The sequence below is a fragment of the Hibiscus syriacus genome, unplaced genomic scaffold (genome assembly GCF_006381635.1).
Source record: "Hibiscus syriacus cultivar Baekdansim isolate YM2019G1 unplaced genomic scaffold, ASM638163v2 tig00000329_pilon, whole genome shotgun sequence".
In the NCBI taxonomy this organism is placed as follows: Eukaryota; Viridiplantae; Streptophyta; class Magnoliopsida; order Malvales; family Malvaceae; genus Hibiscus; species Hibiscus syriacus.
This window is the reverse complement of record NW_024061782.1, coordinates 1,781,543-1,801,884: the sequence shown is the minus strand read 5'-3', so window position 1 is coordinate 1,801,884 and position 20,342 is coordinate 1,781,543. Positions and strand designations below refer to the sequence as shown.

At 38.6% G+C, this 20,342-nt stretch overlaps 1 protein-coding gene and 1 pseudogene across 2 annotated transcripts; both read right to left on the bottom strand.

Annotated features, from left to right (window-relative positions):
• Nucleotides 1-6,047: 6,047 nt before the first annotated feature.
• Nucleotides 6,048-15,164, bottom strand: LOC120171690. Of its 2 annotated transcripts, none has more exons than XM_039179437.1 (8): nt 15,065-15,164; nt 9,740-14,895; nt 9,367-9,617; nt 9,144-9,288; nt 8,391-8,565; nt 7,981-8,310; nt 7,203-7,888; nt 6,048-6,824 (listed from the first exon to the last, which is right to left on the bottom strand). In XM_039179437.1, the coding sequence occupies exons 2-8, from the start codon at nt 14,786-14,788 to the stop codon at nt 6,255-6,257; spliced, it is 7,206 nt and encodes a 2,401-aa protein (XP_039035368.1). In that variant the 5' UTR covers nt 14,789-14,895; nt 15,065-15,164; the 3' UTR covers nt 6,048-6,254. The 2 variants fall into 2 exon arrangements, with proteins under 2 accessions (XP_039035368.1, XP_039035307.1); XM_039179376.1 differs by having other exon boundaries at nt 6,048-6,884; nt 15,065-15,163.
• A 2,928-nt stretch (nt 15,165-18,092) lies between these two features.
• LOC120176511 lies at nt 18,093-19,519 on the bottom strand (annotated as a pseudogene).
• Nucleotides 19,520-20,342: the final 823 nt, after the last annotated feature.

Below are 20,342 nucleotides of genomic sequence, written 5' to 3'. Positions count from 1 at the left end.
ATACTCAGAGGCAAAGGTCGCAAGGGCAAGACGAGGAAAATGTTACTGACCCGAACGCTCCTTTCAAGAACTACAAGAAAAGATGATGAATTCAAGAAACAAGCCGATAAACTTTGGATGGAGGGCTCTAATGGAACTTTCGTTATAAACAAGATCGGCAGAGACTGAAAGTCGAAACGGTTCGACTGGATATTCAACCGGTAACAAAAAGGACGAAAGACGAATAAACTTGTCAGAAGCTGTTCGGGATCTATACCATCAAAATGTTTTTTGTCTCTCCAGACGTAACACTTTTTTCCCCAATAAAAATTGTTCATAATAACATACACATTTTTGGATCAATGCCTTGGACATTTCATGCATCATGCATTTAGACATATTTTGCATTTTGTTATTTTCATTCCTTTGCATTTGCATTAACTAACGAAAGCATGTCTCATCAAAAGGGAACACATACTGTATACACCACCTCAAGCCTTTGGCACGCCCCATCTTCATAACCCCTATTCAAAAAAGAAGAAGATGAACATAATTTACAAGAATGTGCCGAATTTAGAGTCTTGATCCAGCTAATGATGGACAGAAAAGAGATGAAATTTTACGATGAAGTCAATGACACTCCCAAAGTGGAAAGAGTCATGGCAAGTGGGGCATCCTGATGAGGCCCTATTTAATTTTGAGGCATCTTGTTTGAATTTTGTTTTTTGAACTTTCTCATATTTGGAACTTGTTTTTGAACTTTCTTTGGATATTTCAATGAATTTATGCTGAGTAATGAATCACATTTGCAAACTTGCAATTCTTTGAATATCGACTGAATTAAAAAACTTCGTAAATAATTCAGAGTTACAGATCTTTGACAAGTTAACATGATAAAAAAACTGATCAAACAAGGACTTTTGGCCTTACTTCAGAAAGATACACTTAAACACCTTACCATTCTCTTGCAAATAACCAATGTAGCCTTCTCTCTTCATAAGGCTTGGTATTTAGATGTGCATAGGTGCAGACAACATGGGGCATCGTTTGCATATGACGATTACTATACTTTTTATTTAAGACGTTCCGTGATGATAATGATCTTCACAGATGGAATAGTCGAGTAGATGAATCTAGTTTAGGTCAGTTGCTTGGAAATTGAACTCTAAAGATGAGATTCATTGACTTTTAACAACACCTAGACTATAACAGGTTCTTCTTGACATACTTAAGAAATTGGACCCGTATACCCATATTATAATATTATATATATATAATAAAGCTTGAGGTGTCCGTCAAAAGTAATTGGTTAAACACCACGGCTTTATGGATAAGATTCAGCTAGCCTGATAAATGTGATTATAATATACAATAAAGCTTGAGTTGTCCCTCTAGAGTAATTGGTTAAACGCCCCGGCTTTATGGATAATATTCAACTAACCTGATAAAGGTGTTTACATATTGAGCTGTCCCTCTAGAGCAATCGGTCAAACGCCATGGCTTTATGGATTCAGCTAGCCAGAAAATGGCGAATTAAATTTATTTAAATAAGGAGTTTTTGTTTTTAGACCGATATTTTTGCACTACCTTTGTTAGATGAGTTTACAAAACTTGAACAAATAGAAGATTTCAGAGAACCGAAATAGAAGGTCTAGTAATTGATAATGCTAGTTACGTCATTTTGTCCGCATCCAATTAAAATGCCAAGCCAAAGAAAAACATGTTGCAATAACCGAAAAAATGACCTTTTTATGGCTGAAACCTTAGGTCAACCAGAAGTCAACTCATCCATCTGAACATTTGTTAAAGAGTTATAACTCTGAAAGCATTAAAAAGAGCTATTGATTCTTTTTATATACTTTGAACTCATGTTTACAATTTGATTCAATTGCGAACAATATTTTACAGAATTTTTATCATTTTCCCTCCTAAAACAAGAAAAAAGGAGAAAAACATTTTCAAATAGGACAATCTCAAATATGAAAGGTTTGTAAAGCCAAAGCTCGAGAAGCAAATGGAGCATGATCGATTCCAAGGACCAGATTGGCAGACAAAACATGGGACTCCAATCCAAGAGATAAAACATAACTCATTCATGTTGTATGCATCTTAGGCATATTTAAGAGCATCACATTTATTATTTTTCGTATACATGATTTTTTACAGCTTTTAGAGTCAAGTTTCAACTTTAAGACGAAGGATACTCGATTCAAAAACACCTTTAAAGATTGATGGTGGTTGCTTAACTCAGCAGTGAGAAGTTACACCTCAACCAACTCAACAGATTGAAAGATTGACAATCAACTTCATATGGGTTCGAGAACTAATTTAGAATGAATCCATTTCAGCTTAACTCAACAATGAGTAGCAGGTTTCCAGCCAGAATTCAATTCCATAACGGAAGATATCCGGCTGACAGAATTTATCAGTGGGCTTTCCTGTGAAGGAGAATCATCCAAAAATCATATCACTTGGTTTAGACCCGCTCAGTGGAACCACCTGAAGAATTAAGACCGACTTAGACTTGTGAATGGAAGCCAATTTTTTCTATTTGCAGCATAACTCAAGGCTAGAAGGGTTATCTGCCAACAAAAGACCTTCGAGTTCGACTACGCTCAGCTCCAATGCATATCATTTGCAGCAAAGCTCAAGGCTAGAAGGGCTATCTGCCAACAAAAGACCTTAGAGTTCGACTACGCTCAGCTCCAAGGCACAACATTTGCAGCATAACTCAAGGCTAGAAGGGTTATCTGCCAACAAAAGACCTTCGAGTTCGACTACGCTCAGCTTCGAGGGCACATTATTTACATCATAACTCAAGGCTAGAAGGGTTATCTGTCAACAAAGACATTTGAGTTCGATTACACTCAGCTCAAAGACACATCATTTGCAGCATATCTTAAGTCGTGAAGGGTTATCTGCCAACCAAATACTTCGAGTTCGATTACACTCAACTTCGAGGGCACATCATTTGCAGCATAACTCAAGGCTAGAAGGGTTATCTTCCAACAAAGACCTTCGAGTTTGACTACGCTCAGCTCAAAGGTACATCATTTGCAGCATAACTTAAGTCGATAAGGGCTATCTGCCAACCAAAGACCTCCGAGTTCGACTACGCTCAGCTCCAAGGCACATCATTTGAAGCATAGCTTAAGTCGAGAAGGGCTATCTGTCAACCAAATACCTTCGAGTTCGATTACACTCAGCTTCGAGGGCACATCATTTGCAGCATAACTCAAGGCTAGAAGGGTTATCTGCCAACAAAAACCTTTGAGCTCGATTACACTCAGCTCAGAGGCAAGTCAAATTTACAGCATAGCTCAAGGCAAGAAGGGCTATCTGTCAATAAAATTGTCAAGTTCGATTCCATTCATCTCAATGACACCTCAATCATACTACTTTCCGGTTGCAATCGAGGTTTTTCAAGTCGAGAAGAAAACCTGGGTTAACCGTACCTTTGTGACAAGAAACCATCTTCCAACAGCATAACTTAAGTCGAGAAAAGTTATCTGTCAACGAAGACCTTTCGAGTTCGATTTCACCCAGCTCGAAGGTCTATCAACCACAGGGTGGAATCAAATAATTACTTTCCAGTCAAATTTTTAAGGTCTTTCAATCGAGAAGAAGGCCGAAGTTGACCACAATTTGGCAACAAAAAGCCACATCCCGATTCAAATCTCGAGGTACATTTCAAGATGGACTAGAGTTCGCGACAGATGAGTCATCCGCAACTCAATTCGACAGGGAGTTGTTCTTCAACTCCACCGAACGAAAATTTGTGTCATTTTATCTTTGTCCTATTTTTCGTTTCACGAAAAAGGACAAAGAGGGGCAGCTGTAGACACTAAATATTCGCTGCCACATCCCCCCTCATCCGATGACTTCTCCAACAACCCGCTCAACACGTCGATTCTCTCGGCAACAAACAACAACCGACAGTTTCATCGTCATCAACCACCCACAAATCAACAAACAACCACGTTAAAATCCCACTCAAAATCAAACACTAAAAATAGGCTATTTTTTAGACTATAAATACTCATGTAATCTCACATTCAAAAAGGGGGATATACAATAAATTACAATCAAAACACTCAGAGGTAACAAGAAAAATGAGAGGAAGAGAGAGCACAAGCAGATTCGAAACAAGTTACCCAAAAGGATTCATTCGAATAAAAAAATACGGAGAGAAATGAGGGAGATTTCAACGATTTGGAAAAACCAAGGGGGATATTACATTCAATACCACAGAGAGTTTTTACATAAGAAAATCGCTAAGAAATACGCAAGTTGAAATTTGAGAGAAGTTTTGTAACATTCGAACGAAGAACAAAATAACTTTCAAGGGTTCAGTTCTTTACCTGAGAGATACCCATTTCCCGACGAAGCTTCTTCGACCTTTCCCATATCGTTCTGAGCTTCTGTGGTGCAAAAACAGTGGTGGAGATACGCCGCAGTGAAGAATACAAAAGAGGAGGAGAAAGCACAATTGAAATCCAGAATTCACGCGTGAAATAAGGGTTTGTTTTAGTTTCATAGATTTTTTGGTTTAATTATGACACTAGTCATTATAGAGTTCCACATTTGTAGCTATGGAGTTATGCTTTTATTTCTTTCAATTTGGTCACTAGTTGCATTTGTTTTTTCTTTGGACTCTCTATTTTACTTTTATTTTAATTTAGTCATTTCTGTTTTATTTATTATTTTTTTCCTTTCACAGTTTAAGTTTAAATATTTACTTTATTTTATTTTATTTTATTTCTAGTTTATTCTTATTCTTATTCTTATTTTTCTTAACTAACCCTTTTACCTTTTTTTTTTTACTTTATTCATTTTATTTTCTTTATTTCTTTATTTTTTTTTGTTTATTTTATTTTTTTACTAAATAATTATCTATGCTACTTATTTTATCTTAGAATTTTTTCCCTCGTATATATTTTTATTTTATCATCTAACATTTTTTTGGCATTTTCAGTGGTAATTTCAATCAATCAAAGGTAATAATTCGAATCGAATATTTCAAATTTTAATTTAAATTTCTAATTTTCGCAATTAAGACAACCGGAAAATTAATTGTAGCGAAAGGCCGGTTCAAGGGTAATAATCCTTCCTTGACCGTAACCGACTCTCGATCCCGACAAGTTTCTGGTACAACGCATATCAGGTAAGATGGTGTCCGACCCACCTAAATTCGTTTTAAACTGGTCGGTGGCGACTCTAACCCAATTCATTCAAGTCGAAGCCCAATTTCGGACCCAACCGAAAGACGGTTCCGACAATTAGCACTTGCCGATCACGACACTTTTCGACTGTTAGGAAAATTTGGAACATATCAGGTATAATATTTGCAAAAAGTCACATATATTAAGCCTAATGGAATCACCAAAATGCTTTCACATTAAAAGAAAATTAGTTGAAGAATTTAAACAGATTGAAAGGAAGACGAAGAGATTGAGAAACTGGGTGAAAGTAAAATGAAGGCAAAATTGATAAAAACTTATAAATATGGATGATTAGATTAAGTTAAAAACAAATTGACGAACTGAGGATGAAATATATTATTATACCAATTAAAATGGTGACATCAACAATTTCATTAATAACTTAACGAAATGTGACCAAAACAAAACTAACTAAAACCATTAGTTATAAAATTGAAAGTTTTATAGTACAAGGACCAAAACAAAAGCATACTAATAGTTAGATGACTTGCAGGGATAATAATTTACTAAACTTCTATTGAAACTTTTATTGAACATTAAGTTGGAACACTTCTTGCTCAGCAAAATATTTTTTTACTAGTATGCAGCGAATAAAGATAATATTTGTTTGACTCTCAATTAAATACCCTTAAATATAACACTTGAACCCTAAACCCCAAAAGATAACAACAATCCTTCGTGCTCGGCAAAAGGTTTAAAATTCAATTTGTTGGATTATTCTGGTGTGGCTCTACACCATCACAAGTGATGTTTCATATAAAATTTGATGGAACTCTCTGAAATATGATTAACAAATGAAGGCTCCTTCACAGAAACAAAAGGTAAGCGTCTACTAGGCACATCAAATAAATCCCCAAATCTCTTCCTAGCTAGAAATCAAAACTGCTACTTATTAACCAGTATAGCAAATATTCATCTGGGAAACCAACTTAGCAATTTTATAGCTTGGCTCCTACTGGTAAAATTCCAAAACCGAGCATTTACCAAATGCTCCACTCCTTCAACCTTTTTCGACTTTATTTCGATAAGCTTCTTTTGCTTATTTTCCCATCATCATGTTGATGTCCCTTTACTGGTTTGTTTAGCCACATAAATCTGCTTTACCTTGCCGTGCTTGTCTCCGCCAATGGATTGGTTTCTTCCTTGGAACCCCATTCTTCGATGGCTCCATTCACCCGAGCCATTCTTTGGTGAAACTCCACTTCCTCTCTGATGACCGTACCCAGATGAATTACAATAATTCTGGGAAGCTGAGATGTTCTTTCGCTGGGAAGATGGAGCCTTGACAGCAGAGATCGTAGTCTGGCAATTACTTCTAATACCACCACCATTTTGGCTATCAGTATCTGCAACTTCGGTGAGGGACAAGCTCTTAGAAACGTGTTGTGCGGAAGTGGTAGCAATGGTGGAGCTAGATGGTTCCACCAACCCTAGTTCATCAGGCAACTGGGTGACGGTTGCTCCTGTCGTCACAGGAAATTTCAGAATAGCGTCAGAGGGTGCTGATGTTTGGGTCCCTAGGAATCTATCGCTAGCCAATGACATGTCAACAGGAGGGCCCTGTCTGAACCCAGAAGGTAGTACAACCGCCTGTTGCTGCAATGGAAATGATGATGGAACAGCCTGCAGAGGTGAAGTAGGAATGTGAGACCAAATACCTTGGACTGGCATGTCTGTAGTCGACTGAAGAAAAAGTTGTGGTGTGCATTATCCAGGTCAGAGAAGAAGTTGGGAAATAGAGTCGTAAACCGTCAACAAAACATGCCAAAGAAAAAAACTACGACATTTCTCATCATCCAGCATTAAAAATACACCAATTAAATAAAATTCAGTTCAAAAGCATTGATTACTACCATAACATCCCTTATCAGCAACTCACTTCTGAGCAGGGAACACAAATTAATTTGAGGGGAAAAAAAGGGGGGGTTAGCCTCCCAAAAAAATTGCACCCGTTAAGCATTCATGAAGCCAGTTTAATAGCTTGAGGTTTGGTGATTTTACCTGGAAATGAGAAACATCAAACATAGCAAGTGGAGAAGCCATGTGCAGAAGAGGCGACCCATGGCCAGGGGCAGGATGCTGGATTTGTGTAGGCATGTTAGAAGAATTATGTTGTGATGATGCCATGTTCGAATTATTCACATCCCCTTCACCAATTGCAGAAGAAGCAGGCTCGTGCTTCCAGTCTGGCTGCTTGCCAGATGGGATGTAGGTTGCACCCATGAAACTTAGTCCAAACTGTCCAACAGGAGCAAAATGGTTATACACAAACATATGGGGTGGGCCTTGAATCCCAGGGATACCTACAGGTGGGGGGATAAAATGGCCAGTGAATCCTGTTGCAGGACCATAGAAGGAATCTACTCCAGAAGGACATTGGTGCCAGGTCCCTAGGGGACCTGAAGCCGGAGAGCTACTCTTCTGGGACTGCAATTGACTAGATGAAGATTCCTCGTGTGGCCCAAAGCCAAAGATTGGACCCCCAATCATGGGGTTCATCTCATAGAAGGGGACTTGTGAAGGATGGCCTCCAGGAATATGAGAAATCATCTGGCTTGAATTCTGTGGACTAGTTAAAGGTGGCCAAAAAGATATTGGAGGATTCTCAACAGAAAGATCTGCAGGAAGAGAAACACTGAGAGACTCTCCTGCCTTGGATTGACTTGCTAATTGCTGACTACCACCACCTGCAAAGAAAAAAATCCAACACAGTTATTAACATCAGCACAAGCAAAAACATACATGGCTCCTGTGACTGCAGACTATTATAATTAATCACCTGCACTGATAACATCAATGGCTGCACCTCCAAAACCTCTATCATCTGAAGCAGAAACAGTGCAGGTACTCGTAACTTTCCCAACAATCTCATCACTAGTAATGGCTGCAAAAGCAGCAGAAGCAGCTGTTTCGGCTTCAGCTCCACAATCTTCCAAATGAACACAAGATTCATTTGAGTTCTTTTTCTCAAAGAAAAAGCTACAATCATTCTCGGCTTCACAAACATGGTGGGACATTTGAATTTCTGATCGAGATGGACCTGGAGGGCCAATACCGTGTGAAACGACACGAACACCAGAAGGGAGAACTGTCAGAGATGTAACTGCTCCTGTATAAATGACATACAATTTAGACCATATCAATAATTCTAAAAAACTATATAATATCAGAAAAAAAGAATACACCAACCAAATTGTATTTTCTCCCCAGCAAGCAAATTATTTAGTGGATTTGCAGCAGGAGATGACTTGCCCTTCGATAACATGCTAGGATCAGTAATGGGGCTAGTGTGATCTCCAAAAGATGCACAAGTATTAACTTGAGAAGGCTTCAATGCATCATCATGTTGGACCTGTGTCAGTACCTACATGTTGCAGCCAAATTCATTTTAGAATTTCTCAGATTTACCATCCAAAAAACTAAAGAAAGAATAGCAGCATCTACAAGCAAAATAATTCAGGATAAACCCATACTAAAGACATCAATAAATAAATAATCAGACTGACAAGCGAGAAAATAAATGACAGTTCAATCATGTTTCATAATGTTAAGTTGAATAATTCGCAATCTAGAATGGAGATGATCACAAGAGACATGCATAAAATTATAAATTAGGGCACCACAATTGCAGAACTCCTCCAATCCTAAGTTAAGGATGTTGAAGAGAAGTTGAGAAGAAAGCAACCAAAAATAATAGGAAGGCATGCATGTAAAATCAATTTGATTCCAAAGTAATGATAAAAATAACATAGACCATGGGAGCTATGCAGGTCAGATCAGTCGGAATATAAAACAAGAGAATAGAGATCCCATGAAAACTGGTGAGAAGATGCAAAAAAGACAAAATTGAGAAATAATCTGAATCCAAAGAGTCTAGAGATCTGGAAACAGAGGGACTCTAAACTCCTACAGAAACTAACATGTCAATAACTGTAACCGTACCTGCTGATTGGTGCATGAATTACCCCACAAACCCAGAGATGTCTGAACATTATCAAGAACCTTATTATCGCTCCCAAACATTAAGCCTGCTCCTAGGTTGGGTCCACAACCAGAGATGGCTGGAAGGGAGCTTGTCTGGAGTGACCTGTAGAAAATCATCAGATTTAGCACTTTGCATGCATAGTTTTTATATCTACATCACCATTTCAAGATAGGTATATACTTCAGTGCCTGCATTCTTATATCGGCCTGTGTATCAATTTTAGTGGCAGGAGTGCCAATTGGAGCCAAGGGTTGGGATACTGTGGTTGCAACGAATCCTGTTGCTGGTTCATTATTTGACAGATTACGTCCCACAGTGGCGACAAAGTCAGAGCGGACATTTTTCGTTTCTTCGCCACTGGTTGAAGCAGTTCTATTGGAGCATGCTGAGACAGTGGACCTTTGTGGAATTGAACGAGGTTTCCTTGGCATCTGTCCAATAAAATAAAAATATGATGGTAAAACATGGTCCTATTGCAATGAACCAGCAAAAAGAAAGGGAACATCTGACTGTAAAGTCATGAATAAGGTTTTAGTTCAAAGTGCATTACAACCTTTGTGATCCGAGACTTTGCTTTGATTTCTTTTTCTCTCTTCTCACGCCTGTCATTCAGCATTTGCCTCTTTGATCTGACCTCAATGAAGTCATCTCCATCACTGGCTGCTTCTATTCCAGGTTGCTCAAATATGCGCACAATGCCACTTTCCAAAGGAGGATCTACATCCTTTTCAATGTCCCTCTTAAGATTACTTTCTTCAGAGTGTGGAACATTCAAACTCCTCATCAATGATTCTTTTCCCAACCCCTTTTCATTCCTGTTCCCAAAATTTATCTCCAGGTAACTGCCCAGAACTGAAGTAGAATATTCTGATTCAACTGTCTGCTTCGACTTATTCACAATGACTTTCCTCATCCCTTCTCTTGTAGAAAATCTAGAACTCCCATTGGCACTTGACTTCTCAGCCAGCTCAACTTGATTAACTTGGTTTAAAGAAACCATTCTAGAAGACTGTTTCTTATCAGAATTTTCCTTAATTTTAAACTCCGACCGAGGACGGCGAGCCCTTCTTTGATATCCAGCAGACTCTTGGCGAGATGCCTCAGAAGATGGAAAAGCAGATCTTGGACCTTTAACTGTAAAGGCATACTTTTTCCCCCTATTATAAGTTCGACCTCTTATTCCACTTAAATTTTTATCTTTTGGAGCTGACTGGGATGATGCCAGAACAGTTTGAATGTCACCGCCAGCCTGTTTAGCAGACAAGGGTTTGGAGTCCCTGCAAACTGAATTCTGGTGCCCCTGATATTCTGAAAGGAAACTTGAGTCTGACCGAGTTGTATTCTCACCAATATTTAATATCCCTACATGACCATGTTTTGTCACAACATTCTCTCTGCTTTCTCTGGCTGGTAGGGAACTTTCCTCTTTCATCGCATTCCCATGTGATAAATCCCAAGACTTTGGAAGACCTGACTGATTTTCCAGAAGAGATGAAACTTCATTTTTTATTAGGTTATGCACAGAAGTATCTTGATTTGACTGCTGAAAAGGGATTCCAGGGTTCTGGTTGAGGGGCAAGTTAGCTGAAACATTTGGGTGGACAAAAGACGGAGATTGTGGAGCCAACGGCAGCATACCCTGGGAAATAGGAGATGTATATCTTAACTGACCAAATTGAAAGAGAGGAGACTGTGATGGGTGCATTTGGTTGGAGGATTGTCGAACTCGAACCTGAGGATGCAAATTAAGAGGCATTGAACCAATCTTTAGGGAAGGAACTGGGGAAGGTATTAAATTAGGGCCTGAAAACAGCCCAAATTGGAGTTTTACAGGTACTTCATCCTTATTAGTAGGAATAGAAGCATTAGGTGTGCCACTCAGACCAGAAGATGAATGGGAAGCAGTTACGACAGAATAGGGGAGAGTATGCTCAGCCAACTCATTGGAGCTACCAGTAGCATCCACATTATCCATTACCTCACATGATTTAGGATCAGCAGTAGGTTGAATAACAAGATCCTGCATTGGCTTCTTAGTTTCCTGGAAAATTCTAGAATTATCTAAACTCCCTTGGAAAGATGAATCCATGGACTGAAGGGGTTTTCTACCACCATTTATCCCATCAAAAGATATCTTCTCTTCTACAGTGCCAACAGAAATCTGTGATATTGCATATGCAGAGTCCTCCTTCCTCGAACTTTCATTGAACTCGTCATTTGGGATGCCCACCTCAACCCCCTCATTAAAGCCTAACACCAAGTTGTCCATCATGTCAGGAGACTGCTTATCCTCTAGATGCATTTCATTGAACTCTTGCGTCAGGTCAACATTGCCATCATCTTCTTCCTGGTATCCATCTTCATCCTCATCATATTCTTCTTGCACCTGCAACTGTTTATTATCAATAGGCCATTCGTCATCTTCACCAGCTGAAATAGAACTTGATGCAATCTGAACATTCTCTTTCCCAGCTTCAACAGTAAAGGGTTCAATCCCCTGCACTGACAACCCAGCCTCTTTACCCTCCTCAACCGATAATACAATAGAATCTCCAAACTCATCCAACTCATCATGAGAAAGATGTATTGGGGAATCTGGGGGGCTTGAAACAGATAGGGATGACTGAGAGTCACCCACTTTCTGGGCTTCATTATTGGTATTATCAGTTTGACGAACTATAATTTTATGCTGTCCAAGATCATCTTGACGACCACTATCATAAACTCCCTCCAAGCCAAATCCACTTCTTGCATGAGTAGATTGTCCCTCATTTTCTTGGAATGTTGAGGGACCAGGACACGCATTCTCACCTCTATACGAGGTTTTCTGCATTGAAGACATAGATGGAGGAGGCCATACACGAGGCTGCCTCACAGAATATCGTGACCTCCCAAAGGAAGAAAGCCCATCAACTTCAGGATTGTTATAGAATCTTTCAGGGTTAGGAGGATAAATAATACCACGACAATGCTGCCCCCGTGTCACATCACCATAATTCTCAGTTAGATTGTCATGATATCCAGATTCAATCGCAGTACTTCTGCCATGGCAGTCACCATCAGCAGAAACATTCAAACTCTGAAGAACCTTTGGCTGACCAAAATCATCCATGTGGGACTCCAGAACCCTTGGTTTATAGTAAGGCCTAGAAGACATGTATGGGGGTGCTCCATAAAATTCTTTCCTTGGAAAAGGTCTACCACCAATAGACCCATCTCGCCTGGGGCTACGGTTACCGTTTTCTGTCTCTTGACCAGTGAAAGCAGAGCTGTTTCCATTTTCAAATACATCTCTCCTCCATGAATGAAAGGGCTTAGCTCTATCTGAAAATTCCGAAGCACTGGAGAAGAGAGGCCGAGAAGTCATTTCAAAGGATCTATTTAGACCAGAAGATTCTGAAGATGCTGAAGTTGTTATTCTTTCGACCATCCTTTCAGCATCTTCCCAATCACTCACATCCGTTGCTTTTGATGCGTCTCTTTCTTTTTCCATACCTGCAATTTTCTCATCTGCTCCAGCAGATATATTACCACCACTCTTAGATGTGTCAGCCTGCCTCTTGGCAATCTTTTCCTCCAACTCTAAGAGTTTTTGTTTAGCAGACTGTTTCCGCCTTTTCTCCTCCATAAGAATCCTGTGTTTTTCTTCTTCTCTGGCAATCCTCTGTTCTTCTTCCCTTTGTAAGGCTTCCAACTGCTCTTGTTCAGCTCTCCATGCAGCTTCCCTAGCTTCTTCTTCTAACTTCCTCTGCTGCTCCTCGTGTTCCCTTGCCAACTGCAGTCTATCCTCTTCTTCTCTACGAGCTTGCTCCAAAACTCTTTCTTGTTCTTCAACAATTCGCTGCCGCTCCTGCTCCTGCATATTCTGCACTCTCTGGAGTTCAGCCTCAAATGATTCTCTGACAGGGTCAAGAAAATCAGTTTGTTTGCGCACATCTTTCTTTCTCTTTATGACCCCAACAAGATTGCCGGCAAATGGGTCCCGTCCATCAAATCCAGTAGCCCCAAAGTCCTTCAAGAAAGGGTCTTCTAAATAAGGTTTTTCATTCTTGGACAAAGGACGTTTTGCCATACCAAGATTTAGTCCAGTGTCATTAGCAGGAAATCTTTTACCACCATAAGAAGAAGATTTTGATAAGGAATTATTATAGAAAGCATCGCCTTTGTATCTATTGTACTGTTCATTGTCATAATGATCCCTTAAATTCCTTTCAGTTGTGTTGATCCAAGCTTGTTTTTTTACATTTCCATAACCGACATCCCTCTTTCCAATATCATCCCTATCATTGTCCCTTGACGGCGACGAAATATATTTATTCTCCTTTTCTTTGTTCCCACTTGAAGACATTGATCCAAAAGTATTTTTGTCACTTGCAATTTCCTGAGAACCAATTCTCTCTTTACGAAGAGGGGAAGAAACTCTCCATGAATTTCCTTCACGCCCTTCTCTGCTTGGTACTTTTCTATTTCTGCTATAAGGGTCCAATTTAGAGACTTCGGAGGAAGGAGTTCGTCTGGTTTCATTATCATGCTGTCCCCACTTGTCAAAAGGACTATGTGCTGGCCTGTGTGGCAGCACCCCAGCCCTTGGAATATCGATATCTCTATCCCAGTAGACTTCATTTTTTGAATATCCATGATCCCTTCCCCTATCTGTAAAACCCTGACCTGTATCACGCTCATCGTCAGCCCAGTCAGATCTTGGATTCAAGTGAACCAGTGGAAGTGGACCCGGAAAATAATCATCAGGCTTCTTGCCTTGCTCTAATAAACGAGAACCAATTACACCATGTCCTTCACTACCCTTCTCACTCAAGCCATTGTCAGCAGCAATTCTTCCCGAATGCAGTTGATGACGCATATCAATAACCGAAGAACCATCTCTTTGCTCATTAGACAGCTCCCTTGCCAATGGCTTCTGTTTCTGACTCAGACCATCCTTGTGTTTCTTTTCAGTCCCTGAAACAATAGGCAAGGCTGCCTTCAATGAAGGAAAATCCTCTCCCCGCAACACTGTAGCTTTATCCAGAGGCGGAAAGCCTTGAGTTGAAGCAGACACTGAGATATTTGGCCCTGCGAAACCTGGCCTAGCCGAAGGTGATACAGAAACACCACAATTTCCCCTACTCATGCCATCATCGATATTCGAACCCTGATCAACCCCAGCATTCACATGATTGCCATGCCACCCTTCTTTCTCCTGCAAAGCGACTATAACAGACTTTGTCCATCCCATCCCCGATGATGTAGGTCTTGGCCCATTCCCAGAAATCCCTCCACCGGCAGGTATGCCACTAGGCCCCAGCGAATCAAATCTTTCATGTTCCTTCCTCATGGATGGTAAATTCAAGGGGGGTGGAACAGATAACTTGGGCCCAGCCTTTTGGGAACTACGAGGTCGCGAAAGAACCACCATTCCTCCCCCTCCTCTGCCACCAGCAGCGGTCCGACCCCTGTTCGACCCATAAGAACCTGAATAATGTGAAGGGTAGTGATGTTTAGATGATTGTTGGCCATAGGACTTGTTTAGGTTGACTGAAACAAAATTATTCCCAACTCCGGAATATGCCAGCTGAGGGTTAGACCCGTCATGTTTACCCATTAAATGGAATCCGATAGATCCCTAACCCTAGATTTTACTTCCTTCAACGGATCTCTCGTAGCAAATCAAATGATCAGATAATAGATCAACCAATACCCTAACACTCCCTGCTATAAATAATAAGAAAAACACCCAAAATAGTTAATAAATTAACAAAATAAATCAATTTGAAAGCAGAAAACAAACGAGAAAGTTATTCCAGTTTCTGATTAGGATTTTAGCATTGATGCGAAGCTGTGAAACGGGAAGAAACTGGAGTGAAAGATAAAGGCGTACCTCATGGGGGCGCAGGTTAGAGACGATGGAAGCTAACACCACGGAGAAGAAAGAATACGAGGAAATTAGCTCTATGTTTCTTTCTTTTACACAATTTTTACACAATTTACAATATTAAACGAAGAAAACAAAACGCTTAATATATGAAACTTTCATATACTATACTAAAATATTCACTTTAATTTGTTTATTATTTAATCTCTTTATTTTTACTTATTACTACCTTAGTCTCTCATATTTTTCTGTTGGAAAATATGATATGCCTAATAAATTATTATCATTTATAATATATTTTAAAATATAATAAAAACTAAAAAAAAACTTTGGGTAAACTACGCCAATGGTTGCTCATGTTTGGGGTAATGTTCGTTTTAACCATTTATGTTTAAAAAATCACAAATCGGTCACTAACGTTATCGTTTGTTATAAAATGGTAGCTCGACGTAACGGAAATCACAACTGTATCATTATTTGTTGAGTTCTAATCCATTTTGACCGGCTCTTCTTCTTCTTCAACCCCACCTACATCTTCCTCAACCTAACCAAAAATGCTATCCAAGGTAGCTGAGTTTGTAGTTAAAGGCTGCTGCAGCATTTGTCTAAACAAGGCGTAAAACATCTCTCACCCAACATTTGTCTAACCAAGAATGCCTCCAACCCCAACTTCTTTTCCCTCTCACCAAAACTCCATCTCTCACCCAACAAATCCACGCGTGTATCGTCCTGTATGGGTTCAAGGGCTCCGTCGTTTTCGGTTCCAGGCTCACCGACGCCTATATCCATCTGGGTTCTCCGCAATCAACCAAAGGTTTGTTCCAGGCTCACCACATTCGATTTCTTATTGCTTTTTTGCCGTGCTTAATTTTCATGTGTACATGTAACTTTGTAGGTATTCTACTTAGAAGCTTGTGAGTCAGGAAGTATCTTTGAGGTCTCCTTCCTGAGGGTTTGAATATCTATGCCACTACAGCATCGAATGCTGAGGAGAGTAGTTGGGGAACCTATTGTCCCGGACTACCCAAGTCCTCCCCCAGAATATGACACCTGCTTGGGAGATTTGTACAGTGTCGCTTGGATGGAGGACAGGTCAGTATTCAAGCATGTTCATTATTTAAGTCCTTTTCGTTTATCCTTGGCATTATTGAATCCTCAAGTATTTCAGAGTTGAAGCTGATTGTCTGGATCTGTTTTCTCCAGATTTAAGCAAGTTTTAAATAAATTAACTTCAGTTTGTTTCTTGTGTTATACATGTAAATTTGATTCTTAAGTGTGATCTAAGACTAAAGTAGATATCTTTTAAAACCGAGGAATCAACTTTTGTTTTATTTCTGTTGAATTTCATCTCTTGGTGTGAATCCTAATACTGTGTTTCTGTTGAGCAGTGACGTGCATTTTTTGCGGACAGATAATTTGCACCAGCAATATGAAGTTGTAAGACTTTTTACGAAGTGTTTTTGCATGAACTCTTTTCTTTTTTGTGGTAGTTATCGATTACTGTTTAGATCTAAGAAATATGAAAATATATCGAAAAAGCGAGAGGCCTAAACTCTTGGTGTGTATCGTTCTCTATGGGTTCAACAGCTCCGTCATTTTCGGTTACAGGCTCAACGTTTGTTCCAATGTTTACTTGCTGACTTCCATTATGGATATGTACTTGAATTTTGAAATGTGGTTTGGTTGATTTTGGAATGAAATTATTTGAAGAGGCTAGTGAAAGGAATGTGGTTTTGTGGGGTACGATGAAAACGGGATTGACCAAAAATGGGAAGGGGTTGGAGGCTATTGCCTTGTTTAGACAAATATTGCAGCAGCCTTTAACTCCAAACTCTGCTACCTTGGATAGCATTCTTGGTTAGGTTGAGGAAGAAGATGGGGTGAGGTTGAGGAAGAAGAAGAAGAAGAACTGATCAAAATGGTTCAGCTGTGGCGATCAACGATCCAACTTAGCATATAACGGTCCAAGTGTGATTTCCATTACGTCTACTAACGGCTGTTAACGTCAAGTGATCATTTTGTAGCAAACGATAACGTTAGTGACCGATTTATGACTTTTTAAACATTAGTGGTGAAAACGAACACTACCACAAAAATGAGTGACCATTGGCGTAGTTTACCCTAAAATTTTTGTAGATAATATTTAAAATTTTCACAATTTTTTTTTAAAAAAAAGCATAATTAATTTTATCAAATTATAATGTTTTTTGAAAATATAATTTTACTTAACTTTTTTAAAAAATAAAAACCATAAAATTGTAAAAAAAAATTACTTAAAATAAAAAATAGAAAAGTATAAAAAGAAACTTGAGCCTCTTTTTCAGAATTTTCTAATTTTAAGGATTTTTTTTTCATTTTAAGTTTTGAGATTATTTTTAAAAGCATTTAAAACTATAATATTTTTTGATAAGAAAATATAACTTCCAAAAATATATTATGAGTTTTTTAATATTTTTAAATTTTTTAATCTTACAATCATTAGCGTATATGTAATTGACCTCTATTGCTTTTGTTTATGTTGATTGGCAATAAGAACGTATATATGAATAAGAGAGTATTGTGTTAATCTTGGAATCGTTCGTTTTTGCGATTACGCCATACAATTTTTCTTCTAGGACCGTAGACTACCGCAGTGCAACATCATCATCTCCTCCACTTTATCATTTTTACTTGCGAGTCCTAATCGGCTCTTTTTCTGTACTCAATTTATCTTACAAATGTTATATTTTGCATGGTTTGTAACATCGACGATAACTTTGGTTCCTTCTCTAACATAGATTGTAGGCCCTAGAAGCCACCCGGGCAAAGGGAAAGAGTGTTACCGGGTCGAATATTTGTCGACCCCAATGTTAATCGAGAGCAGAAAGAGTCCTTGTTTCATTTCTTCTTTGAGAATAATGGAAATTTCACTCCAAACAATTCCTTGTGAGACTTCTTGTCTCTGGCGTAGTTGTTAGCATCTCCAGTTGCAACATTGTCGGATCGTGATTGTTGCTCATTGTAGTCGGTAACTCTTAAGGAGTCGTTAGCATATTTACCTGTATTGGTTAAGAAATGTTGATAACAACTGAAATCCAGCTTTTGATGCTCTTATATCATGTAAATCATGACCGCTGCTCAAAAATTTGATTAGAGGCTCGATGAAATTCTCGGATGACGTTGAAAAACAAGCTAGATCATCGGATTCCAAATTATTTTTCATAACTTCAACCATCTTATATTGTGATTCCCAATCAAGATCGGCAAGGTTGGATAGAGACTCCAAATCCATCTTACTTGCACGTCCCGAAGAATGATCTCGGCAAAGATCATCATTGTTCTGCTCTGGTGCCAAACTTGAGCCATGTCCGTTCTTGTAACGTGATCCATCCGAAATATAGCTAGCATCTAAAGAACCAAGTGATATATTGCTGATGTCCAATGGAAGGCGCGAACCATTTATACAACTGCCAAAACTAGGTATGGAAGTGGAAGAAGTTTCGAGCAAGTGAAGCAAATTAGGTTGCATACTAGGGTCCTGAATGGTGATTCCATACTTCATGCACCATTTTGATATCATATCCTTCATGGTAGCACTTTGAGTTAGTGACAGATGGGTCAGTTTCACTCCCGTTTTCGGGCACGTATCATTACCATCATCGAGCCACTTCTGGATCCAAATCCTTTCAAATGTTCGTCCAGAAGCGATGATAACAGGATCGTACATCAGTCTTGAAGAAATGGGGCATCTAAACTCCTCAGGAAGAGTAGCAATACTTAACTTATTATCAGGAGCATCATTCTGCTTATTCTCCATACGAGACTCCACATTAAAGGAGTGAGCATGCATAAAATTAGTATTAGGGTTGTTACTTCCGAATTCTCCTTCATTCCAAACAATTGTGTGTCTGTTCGCACTTCGATAATCTGATTCGCATACTTCCTCAATAGATGCAAAAGATATATTAAGATCTTTTTCTTTTTCTGGTCGGAGTCGCAGACTTTTTCCAGCAACTTCTTAATAGATCTTTTCTCTAGTAAGATGGCTATTAAAGATGTAATACGAAGTTTGGACGCTGCTGTTTGAAGAACTTTAATTTCAGCATACTCCATTGAATCTGATGCAGCAGCTCCCCTCTGGAGCAATTCTCTAACAACCTTCCCGGCCTCTTCTTCAAATTCATCAGGGACAAATTTTGCAGCTCTAAGATCGTCAAGAATTTGAGAGATCTGCCAATAGCATTTCGTTATCAATGTGAGGAAAGCACACGACATCATGAAGAAAAAGTTATCTAAAAGTAAAATATAATGGATTCGACTGTAGCGGTTGCAACACAGGAAGAAAAAACAGCTTCTCTACTGAAGCAGGGTGAAATATAAGATTAATATGACATGTAATTTGACAAACCCCAACAGCAAGCATAATTGGAACCACACTCTGAATTTGGCATAAACCTTGTACTAACAAGTTTTTTGATTTGAGGCATCTTGAAACTGTGGCATCTGTCGTTATTGCCAAATATAACTTGATTTGTAACAAAATTTGACTCGAGTGAAAAAAATTAATTTTTTATTTAATTCGACTTAATTTAATTTTGAAATGTAATCACAAACTTGATTTGAAAAAAATTAAAATCGAATCGAATTATAAAATATAACTCGAATAATATTCAAGTAACTCAAAATTATGTATTGTATATGGATATAAAAACATTTAAATTAAAATTAAATAATATCATAATATTATAAATATTTATAATTAAATTTAAATAAAAACTCGAACAACTTGACTCAATTTTATAAACTCGATTTGACTTAAAAAAAAGTCAAATCAAATTTGAATTATAACTAGACCTTGTCAACTTAATTAACTTCAATTTTTTTAACTTGACTCATCTCAATTCGATTGAATACTCAACTCTACCGTGAGTCCCGTACTACATCGCCCACAGCACACTGCTCATCAGTGATACCCCATCACTCAATGGACCAGCGCCAAATAGCCCATAACCATGTAACACAAGGCAAGACGCTCCACGCTACACCACCTAGAATCAAGATGCATAATCCATCCTTTTTTCGCAAGAGCCTTCGCTTTCGCCTCCTAATATACATTACAGCACACATGACAACAAACGAACTCACGGTTTTATATTAGAGGATAAATTCTTAAAATTTTAAGAATAGACAAACTTATAAAATTTTAGGAGAACGAAAATAAATTTTTAATAAAAATAAAATATATAATAATTTTAAAATTTAAAAGAAGGATAACTCCCACGGCTCATCCCGGTCTATCCTTAAA

Coding starts and splice junctions, on each gene's coding strand:
- LOC120171690 (XM_039179376.1), bottom strand. CDS start 14,788: ATGGGTAAACATGACGGGTCTAACCCTCAGCTGGCATATTCCGGAGTT. Junction 8,566..9,143: donor ATTCATGCACCAATCAGCAG/GTACGGTTACAG, acceptor TGCAACATGTAG/GTACTGACACAGGTCCAACA. Junction 7,889..7,980: donor CATTGATGTTATCAGTGCAG/GTGATTAATTAT, acceptor TTTTCTTTGCAG/GTGGTGGTAGTCAGCAATTA.